This window comes from Callospermophilus lateralis, chromosome 1 (genome assembly GCF_048772815.1).
Source record: "Callospermophilus lateralis isolate mCalLat2 chromosome 1, mCalLat2.hap1, whole genome shotgun sequence".
Lineage (NCBI taxonomy): Eukaryota > Metazoa > Chordata > Mammalia > Rodentia > Sciuridae > Callospermophilus > Callospermophilus lateralis.
Window position 1 is genome coordinate 216,410,734 of NC_135305.1, and position 10,567 is coordinate 216,421,300.

At 45.0% G+C, this 10,567-nt stretch overlaps 1 protein-coding gene across 4 annotated transcripts; it reads left to right on the top strand.

Moving 5' to 3' along the window:
• Positions 1-211: 211 nt before the first annotated feature.
• Positions 212-10,233, top strand: Fbxl12 (F-box and leucine rich repeat protein 12). Of its 4 annotated transcripts, XM_076871463.2 has the most exons (3): positions 212-537; positions 647-719; positions 8,794-10,233. In XM_076871463.2, the coding sequence occupies exons 1-3, from the start codon at positions 452-454 to the stop codon at positions 9,613-9,615; spliced, it is 981 nt and encodes a 326-aa protein (XP_076727578.1). In that variant the 5' UTR covers positions 212-451; the 3' UTR covers positions 9,616-10,233. The 4 variants fall into 4 exon arrangements, with proteins under 4 accessions (XP_076727578.1, XP_076727583.1, XP_076727589.1 ...); XM_076871468.2 differs by lacking the exons at positions 212-537; positions 647-719 and adding an exon at positions 2,155-2,213; XM_076871474.2 differs by lacking the exons at positions 212-537; positions 647-719 and adding an exon at positions 2,452-2,535.
• The last annotated feature ends 334 nt before the right edge of the window (positions 10,234-10,567 follow it).

A 10,567-nucleotide genomic window follows, 5' to 3' on the forward strand; every position in this document is an offset into this window, starting at 1 on the left:
GCTGGTCTGTGATGACATTGTCAGACGCAGATACCAGTTTTTTGTACTGTTGTTCTGGGCTAGGTCCACGCCTGGGGACACGCTCTTTGGCCCACTCCCCGCCCACAGCCCATCTTCATTCCCAGCCCAGCCTCCGTCCTGGCCACACCCCCGATTGGTTCCCGCCCAAACCACGCCTTCCGGGCTTGGTCCTCGTCCCAGCCCCGCCCCTGGGCCTCACCCAGCCCCTGCGACACCGCCCAGGCTGGGTCTTAGTCTCTAGCCCGGCCCCCGGGCAGGTCTGGTCTCGAGGTGGTCCCGTCCCGGAACCTGACCACATCCCTGCGAGAGGAAAGCGGGAGGTCGCGCCGGGTGCTGGAAGTCCGGCTGCCGCCCCTCCCGCCGCCTAGGCATTCCCGAGGGAATCCCGACTTCGCTTTGACCGGAAACGGAAGTACGTGGCGGCGGGATCATGGTGACTCTTACTGACCTGCCGGATTCGGTGCTGCTGGAAATCTTCTCTTACCTCCCGGTCCGGGACCGGATCCGCATCTCCAGGTGCGGCCCCTCTCCTCGGGGGAAAGAGCCGGGCAGGGGGCGCACCCGGAGATGCGGCTCCGGCCCCAGCGGGGCCGGGGTCGTTCTAACGGCGGGTCCCCTCCCCCAGGGTCTGTCACCGCTGGAAGAGGCTGGTGGACGACCGGTGGCTGTGGCGACATGTCGACTTGACTCTCTACACGGTACGCGGGGTCGGTGGCGCGGGCCAGGGCTTCGTCTGGATTGGTTGGACCCGAGGACCAGCCTTCCCACCCTGGGACGGTGTGTCAGGAACTGCAAGAACTGGCCCTTGGTCAGCGCAGGCCTGGGATTTCCAGTCAGGCAGTGTGGGCCCGTCTCAGGGCCTCAGTGTCCCCGTCCTAGATCCCTGCGGGACCGGCGCGCGTGCTGAGTCCACGCGAGGCCCGTGGTCAGTCCCAGCCCCGAAAAGAAAAGCTCGGTCGTGGGGCCGCGGTGCGGAGAAGGGGCTTGCAGCAGTGCCTGGCCCTACTCGGCACCCAGGAAATGCTGGTCTGTGATGACATTGTCAGACGCTGATACCAGTTTTTTGTAGCGAAATTATTTTCCTGAGTCAACTGATTTTCTGAATAAAATTCCTGAGTAGTGCGACCAAACCATTTCCACTTTCTCTCATTTGCATTTTATTTTCTTTGTGTTTATTATGAAATATTTCAACTATCCAGAAGTGTATGGAGGGTAATATTACAACCATGTCTTTACCACCTAGATTTAACTTTTTTTTTTTTTTTGGCTATACTGGGGACGGAACCCAGGGCTTGCTTGTGTTAGGTGACCACTCTAGCACTAAGCTGTATCCGCCACCCTGTTTCTTTTCTTTTCTCATTGATTTTTCTTTTCCCCCTTGGTCCGACTGAGGATTGAACCCAGGACCCCTCTATCACTAAGTTACTCTCCAGGCTCTTATTTTTTGTTTTGACATAGGTTCTGGATAAGTTGCTGAGGCTGGCTTGGAATTTGTGATCCTTTTGCTTCAGCCTCCAGTCGCTGGGATTACAGGCCTGTGCTGCCGATTTCTGTGGTCTTTTTAACTTTTTATTTTTGAGAAAGGATCTCACCAAGTTACCCATGCTGCCCTGGGACTTTCAATTCTATTCGTTCAGCCTCCCAAGTAGTGGGGATTGCAGATGTGTGCCACTGTGGGGCAGATCTAACCTAAACTTCGTTTTATTTACTGCACATCGTACGTGTGCAGACACCTGTGTGTATATATAAACACACAATATACGTGTACACAGCAAAACATTTATAGGTCTACTTGTTGTCTTATCCTTTTCATAAGTTGCCAGTATTATAAAGAAGATTTGTAATCTTACTTTCACATCATTTCATACGTGCGTTCATAAGCAGTATACAGTATAGTGAATGAATTTCTGAACAATTTCTATTTAAATAATGCTGTTTTATTAGCACATAGAAATCAAGTTCATTCCTTTTAACTTATGTATCCATTTTCCTGTTAATAGATGTTTAGATTATTTCCAATAGTCTAAATAGTTAAAATCAGTTTCTCAAACTTTACTGTGTATATGAATCACTTGGGGTTCTTATTAAAATGGTTAATGGGGTCCTAACCTCTGCATTTCTACTCCAGGTATTGTCCTCATTCTGGAAATCTTCTCTTACCTCCCGGTCCGGGACCTGATCCGCATCTCCAGGTGCGGCCCCTCTCCTCGGGGGAAGACACTTTGGTTAACAAGAATAGCCTTGTGATTGTCGTCTTCTTTTTCTTTTTTTCCCCCACCAGGGATTGAACCCATTGAGCAACATCCAGCCCTTTTAAATTTTTTATTTAGAGACAGAGTCTCAATAAGTTGCTTAGAGCCTCACTAAGTTGCTGGGGTTGGCTTTGAACTTGTGATCCCCTTGCCTCAGCCTTCCAAGCTGCTGGGATTACAAGCATGCGTCACTGCGCCCAGTGATTGTCTTCTTTTGTCCAGGTGAAGTTACACTGAAACCTGGAAGTGCACTTTCTGAGGAGTAAGATCATTTAGACTTTACCATATTCAGTTCTTAATCCAACATTTCAAAATTAGAAAGCTTGCAAAGTGAAGCCAGGCTTGTTCAAGCACACCTGTGGAATCAGCTACTCAAGAGGCTGAGGTTAGAGGATTACTTGAGTCCACAAGTTTGAGATCAGCCTGGGCAACATAGCAAGATCTCATCTTTAAAAACAGTAATGCCGGGCAGTGTTGCACACCTGTAATCACTGAGGCAGGAGGATTGTGAGTTCAAAGCCAGCTTCAGCAGCTTGGCAAGGCATTAAGCAACTCAGTGAGACCCTGTCTCTAATAAAATATTTAAAAAGAGGTGGGGATGTGTCTTAGTGGTTAAGTGCTCATGGTTCAATCCCCAGTACCAAAAACAAACAAACATAAAAACCCCAACAACAAAAACACTTGGAAAGTGAAAAGTTTTTTTTTTTTTTAAACCAGGCACAAATTTATTTGGTAATAAAATCTTCCCCAACCCTGGCATAAAGCTATCAATACCCCTTTTCTTTTCCTACTCAAAGTGTTTTCCATAATGTTTCTTTTTTTTCTTTTTTTTTTAATATTTATTTTTTAGTTTTCGGCGGACACAACATCTTTCTTTGTGGTGCTAAGGATCGAACCCGGGCCGCACGCAAGCCAGGCGAGTGCGCTACTGCTTGAGCCACATCCCCAGCCCCCATGATGTTTCATAAGAGATTATGACCCATGGGCTGGGGTCCTAGCTCAGTGGTAGAGCACTTGCCTACCATGTGTGAGGCATTGATTTCAATGATCAACATCACATATAAATAAATAAATAAAAAGTCCATTGACAAATAAAAAAAATATATTTTTTTTTTTAAAAAAAGAGATTATGACCCTATAGAAAAATTGTTTTCATTGAGATCAACAGTTTTTGAGACCTGATGTTGCTATGTTGTCCAGCCTGGTCTTGAACTCCTAAGCTCAAATGACCTTTCCACCTTAGCCTTCTGAGTAGCTGGGACTATAGGCATATAATCCCAAACCTGTTTTTTTGTTTGTTTGTTTGTTGTTGTTGTTTGGTGGTTCTGGGAGTTGAATCCAGGGCCTAAGTCATGCTAGACAAGTGCTCTACCACTGAACTATACCCCCAACCCTGAAATCAACTTTTTAAAAACCATTTTACTATAAATACATAAAAGTTGAGAGAATAGCATAGAGAATCCCAAATACCCAACCTTAACGTTTAATTACATTTATTACCTGTTTATCCATTTGTGCATCTATCTATTCAGTGCTTTCTCAGTCCATCAATCCATCTTATTATTTTTAAAATTCGTTCAGATTTAAGTCTACTAAACATTTTTAGCACACCTGCCATTTGCTGGAAATGAGCATTTGTTTATAGTTTTCCTTTCATGTTGTTTGAATGAGGTTTAGCTGTGTTGTTCAGATTGCCCTCAAACTCCTGGACTCAAGCAATTCACCTGCCTCTGCCTCCTGAGTAGCTGGGATCACAGGTGCATCACCATACCAACCCCCCCCAACACTTTTTTTTTTTTTTGGAGGTGTATTTACCAGTGAAAGATAATTTTTAAGAAATTATGCAAGTCATGAATGATTCTTCTGGTAAATACATTGAAATTACTACAGGCAGAGCTAAGCTGTTGAGAGTTTTCTCTGTTAACCCCTTCCCCAGAGTCACCACTATTATTGCTCTCCCATCTTTTATGCATTTACAATGTACATTTTGCTTTTACAATGCATTGATTATAAAATCCAGATCAGGTTTTGGAGTCAGGCTGTACTAGAATCCTAACTTGATTCCACCCCACCTTTTGTTCTTTCTTTTGTGTGTGTGTAGCTGAAACTGGAACTCGGGGTCTTACACATGCTAGGCAAGTGCTCTACCACTGAACTGTACCCCAGATTGGTGGGTACATTTTAACAAATGAAAGCATTAGGTTTTTTTTTTTTTTTTTTTGATAAAACATGCATGATTCAAAATGCAGAGTAGCAAAAATTCATGTCTCCTTAAGGCCTTAATTAAGGTCTGCTCTCTATTTCTCTCCCTTACCTTACCTTGTTCTTTCTGCCAGAGGCAGCAGATGTTGCTATTTGCTTGCTTGCCTGTGTGCAGGGGGGTGGTGGGGAAATGGAGTTTGTGTGGGGGGGTATGGGGATTGAATCCAGGGATGCTGTGTCACTGAACTATACCCCAGCCCTTTTAAATTTTTTAAAAATTTTGGCTGGGCATGGGGGCACACACCTATAATTTTAGCAACTCCAGAAGCTGAGGCAGGAGGATGGAAAGTTTGAGGCCAGCCTTAGCAATTTATCAAGATCTTGTCTCAAAATAAAAAATAAAAATATCTGGGGATATATCTCATAAGTAAAGCTTTCCTGGGTCCAATCCCCAGTACCATAATTTGTTTTTTAGGTTTTTTTGTTTGTTTGTTTGAGACAAGAGTCTCACTAAATTTTCTCTCTATACTCTTGCGTCAGCCTCCTTAGCTTCTGAGATTAAAAGCATGTGCCACTGCTCCAGGTTCCTGTTTGCTTTTGTATCCTAGGAACACAAACACATAAACAGTTGTTCCATGGTATCTGCTAGGGATTGGTTCTAGGATCCCCTAATATTCCAAATTTCTTAGATGCTCAAGTCCCTTTTTTAAAAAAATGGTGTATGGGGCTGGGGTTGTAGCTCAGTGGCGGAGAGCTTGCGTAGCATGTATGAGGCACTGGGTTTGATCCTTAGCACCCCATAAAAAATAAACAAAATAAAGGCATGCTGTCCATTTATAACTGCAAAACATTTTTTTTAATGGTGTAGCATTTGCATAGAATCAATGCACATCCTCCTGTAGATTTTCTTTCTTTTTCTTTTTTCTTTTTTTTGGTACCAGGTATTAAAATTTGGAGGCATTGAAAATGTACAGTCTAGTTTTTTTTGGTCATCATTCTCTAAACAATACAGTATAACAATTAATTTCTAGCATTCACATTCTATAGTTATAATAAGTCATTCAGAGATGATTTAAATTCCATAGGAGGGCTGGGGTTGTAGCTCAGTGGTAGAGCGCTTGCCTCACACGTGTGCAGCACTGGGTTCAATCCTCAGCACCACATAAAAATAAGTAAATAAAGATCAACTAAAAAAAATATATTTTTTTTAAGAGAGAGAGAGAGAGAGAGAAAGAATTTTTTTAATATTTATTTTTTAGTTTTTGGCGGACACAACATCTTTGTTTGTACGTGGTGCTGAGGATCGAACCCGGGCCGCACACATGCCACGTGAGCACGCTACTGCTTGAGCCACATCCCCAGCCCCCCAAAAAAATATATTTCAAAAAAATTTCTATAGGAGCTGGGCACAGTGGCTCATGCTTGTAATCTCAGCAGCTCAGGAGGCTGACGTAGGAGGATTGAAAGTTCAAGGACAGCCTCAGCAACTTAGTGAGGCCCTGTCTCAAAATATAAAAAGGGCTGGAGATGTAGCTTTTCTTCCCCCAGCATATTCTAACTTACAATTGATTCAATCCACTGGTGTAGAACCCATGGTTACAGAGCGTCAACTGTGTTCTTTCAAAACAAAGCAGGTGTTAGTGGTTTCCTGCATTCTATATTTCTGAAAAAACTACCATATTGCTTCCCAAAGAAGTTTCCACAGATCATGAGAAAAGCTGCCTCTCAGCATCCTGACTCACATTTGATGTTGTGAAACTCAAAGAGTTTTCTTAAATATCATCTTTCAAATAAAAATTAACTTTGTCAGGGTTGGGGTTGTGACTCAGTGATAGCTTTCCTTGCATGTATGAAGCACTGGGTTCAATCCTCAGCACCACATAAACAATAAAAATAAATAATAAAGTTATAAAAAATTAACTTTGTCCATTGGCTTTTTGCCCATTTCAAATTTTGCTAACCATAGCTTCTACCCTTGTGAGGTTCTGGTTAGTAGCCAGTATTTCTAATGAGTTAGTTTCCAGGACCCAACTTGCTGGTCTAAATTTGGCCAAGAATTTTTTTTTGTTTTTTGTTTGTTTGGTTTTGGTTTTGGTACTGGGGCTTTAGCCTGAGGCACTTTTCCACTGAGCCACATCCCCAAATCTTTTGAGACAGGCTCTTGCTAAGTTGCTGTAATTTTTAGAGCATTATAGTTATACATAGTAATTGGGTTCTTTGGACAAAATCATGCATGCATGGGGCTGGGGTTATGGTTCAGTGGTAGAGCACTTGCCTAGCACGTGTGAAGCACTGGGTTCGATCCTCAGAACCACATAAAAATAAATAACGGCATTGTGTCTATCTACAACTAAAAAAAAATCATGCATGTACGGATTTTGATTTATTCCATTTCAGTCCGTGGTGCCCATCACCTTCCTACCTCCCTCCCTCCCCCATTCTTCTTCCTCTGCCCTACAAATCTTCCATTTACTTATTTATTTTTTATTTATTTATTTTAAGTGCAGGGGATTATACCCAGGGGTGCTCAACCACTGAGCCACATCCCCAATCCTTATATTTTATTAGAGACAGGTCTCGCTGAATTGCTAAGGGCCTTGCTAAGTTGCTGAGGCTGCCTTTGAACTTGCAGTCCTCCTGTCTCAAGCCTCCCTTGCCTCTGGGATTATAGGCATACGGCATGCGCCTGGCTATTTATTTATTTTTAAAATATTTTTTTTAGTTGTAGATGGACACAATATCTTTATTTATTTATTTTTACCTGGCGCTGAGGATTGAATCCAGTGCCTCATGCGTGTGAGGCAAGCGCTCTACCACTGAGCTACAACCCCAGGCCCTATTTATTTATTTTTGATTGGTGCTTTTGACATAAAAATAAAAGTGGAATTTATTATGGTATATTTTTACTTGCACGTGGCATGAGTTGTTAGATTCATTCCACATTTCCTCCCCTTTCCTGTGTGTCCTCCCTCTCTCTCAATCTCCTCTATTCAACTGATCTTCCCTGTGTCACCACTGATATCCAGTCCAACCCATTTCCCCCCTTATTTTGCTTTAGCTTCTGCATATGAGAGAACATTCCACCCTTGATTTTCTGAGTTTAACTTATTTCACTGAGCATGACGTTCTCTAGTTCCATCCACTGGTAAATGCCAAAATTTCATTCTTTATGGCTGCGTATGACTCCATTGTGTATATGTACCACATTTTCTTAATCCATTCATCTATTGATGGAGCATCTGGGCTGGTTCCATAATTTTAGCCACAAAGATTTGATTCCTGTGTCAAAAGTAGTCAACAAAATTTATACCCAGTAGACTGGGTATGAAGCTGGTAGAGCATGTGCTTAGCATGCACAAGGCCCTGGATCCAATACCCAGAACCATAGATAGATTATATGCAATACGTTTTCTTTTCTTTTTTTTTTAAATCTGCATAATGCTAGGAATTGAATCCAGGGCCTCATGCTTGCTAGGCGAGTTGCTCTACCACTGAGCTACACTGAAGTCAATTTCTTTTTAAGGTAATATGTACATACAATGAAGTGAACTGAGTTTTCCATTGTATTTTGTTTTATTTCTTTCCGCTGTACTGGGAATAAACCTAGGACCTCGCACTTACTGGACAAGCACTCTACACTTGAGTTACATACACCCCCAGACCATTTTTTAAACTTTTATTTTAAGACAGGGTTTCACTGAGTTTCCCAGGCTGGCCTTGAACTTGAAATCCTCTTGCCTCACCCTCACAAGGAGTTTAGGATAAGGGGTCTACTACCCCACCTGGCTCCGCTTGTGTTCTGTTAATTTCCCAGGGTCAGGCAGCTCTGATTGTTACTAGGCTGTGACTATTTTTAATCTTTTTTTTTTTTTAACCTAGGCCTAATTTACTCTGGGTAATTTTTAGCCTTTTTTTTTTTTTTTTTTTTTTTTCAGCTTTATTCTCTGTGGTTTCTCTCTCCCAGAGGTGGTTATGAAGAAAGGCTTATAGAGGGGTGGTTCATTTTGTTTCCCCGCTCCATCTGTTCTGATCTATTTGGACCCACCCCCATCCCCACCCCCGAGACACTCTCTCTCTCTCTCTCTCTCTCTCTCTCTCTCTCTCTCACACACACACACACACACACACACACACACACACACACGCTGGATTTTAGCAGTCAGAATGGTGAAGTCAGACCCTCCTGCTGTTCCTGGGGAGGAAGCTTATGTGGAAGGGCAGAAACCCAGGGAAACACCCAAACCCCTGCCACAAGTAGTCAGGGGCCTTGGGAACCCTGTACCTCTCACCCAGTCACCCCAACCTCTGGCTCTTACAGATGCGGCCTAAAGTCATGTGGCACCTCCTTCGCCGATACATGGCATCTCGGCTCCATTCCCTGCGGATGGGTGGCTACCTCTTCTCCGGCTCTCAGGCCCCCCAGTTGTCCCCTGCCCTGTTGAAAGCCCTGGGCCAGAAGTGCCCCAACCTGAAGCGCCTCTGCCTGCACGTGGCTGACCTGAGCATGGTACCCATCACCAGCCTGCCCTGCACCCTGAGGACCCTGGAGCTGCACAGCTGTGAGATCTCCATGGCCTGGCTCCTTAAGGAGCAGGACCCCACCGTACTGCCCCTGCTCGAATGCATCGTGCTGGACCGTGTCCCTGCCTTCCGTGATGAGCACCTGCAGGGCCTGACTCGTTTCCGGGCCCTGCGCTCGCTGGTGCTAGGTGGCACCTACCGTGTGACCCAGACGGGGCTGGATACCAGCCTGCAGGAGCTCAGCTACCTGCAGAGGTTCGAGATGCTAGGTTGCACCCTCTCAGCCGACAGCACCCTGCTGGCCATCAGCCGCCACCTCCGAGGTGTGCGCAAGATCCGGCTGACCGTTGGGGGCCTCTCTGCTCCTGGCCTGGCTGTCCTGGAAGGAATGCCAGCCCTGGAGAGTCTGTGTTTACAGGGCCCCCTCATCACCCCAGAAATGCCCACTCCAGCTGAAATTGTTTCCTCCTGCCTCACCATGCCCAAACTCAGAGTGCTTGAGCTGCAGGGGCTGGGTTGGGAGGGTCAGGAGGCTGAGAGGATCCTGTGTAAGGGGCTGCCCCACTGTATGGTCATTGTTAGGGCCTGCCCCAAAGAGTCCATGGACTGGTGGATGTAACTGTGCCACCGTCCCAGCTTTCACAGTTGCTGAAAGCCCTTGATGAAAGACCCTCTGAGCAGCAAATTGAAGAGGGCAGCTTATGGGGCTTGAGGGAACTGAAGGTGACAGGAGGAGACAATGAAGGCCTTGGGCCTCCAGACAGTGGGAATCGTTGGCCAGCTGTGTGGCCTCAGCCTCAGCAGCCTGCCTCTGGAGGCCCAGTTCCCACATCTACAAATAGAGATCCGAGCTACCTCAGGATTATGTTGCATAGCCTTACTCTGACAGCCCCCGCCCTCAGAAGCCCTTGATGAAGGTCATTCTCCAGGTCATCCTCAGAGTTGTCCTCAAACCAGATAGGTGGAATTAAGAGCTAGAAGGACCTGAGGGGCCAAGTCCCCCCAATGATACCTGGAAAGACTATACATGTGTACCCACACGCCTGTGCACCATTTCTATATCTACACACACACAAGAGGCACAGAGATCAAGGGCAAATGAGGCTTGCCATTCATAATCAAAATGTTCATGAAGGTTCTCAGTTGTATTTTCTGTATTTTCTACCTTTTCCAAGTTTTTTCCACAGCAGATATTATTTTGCTATTAAAGAAAAATAATGAATTTTTTTTCAAGAAAGCGTTCAGTTTATTCATTCCTTAAGCACTTCCTGTTTTGGCAGGCAACATTCTTGGTACTGGGGCCGCAGCAGTGAGCAAAACAAAAGTTCTTGTACAGCTCCAAGAGGAGAAGGCGGGGTGTGAACAGGTTCATGGAATAATTTTGGAGCCTCCGAGACAATTAACCAAGGTTATGTGATGGAGGCATGGGTGCTTGGTAGAGAGGTCAGGGTTGAGCCTCTTGGCAGAGATCTAAGTGGTAAACCAGTTGCAGGGAAAGCTGGGGAAAAAAGATCCTGAGGAGGGAAAAAACTTGGCATTTTCCAGTAATGGGAAGAAGGTCTGTGGGCGGA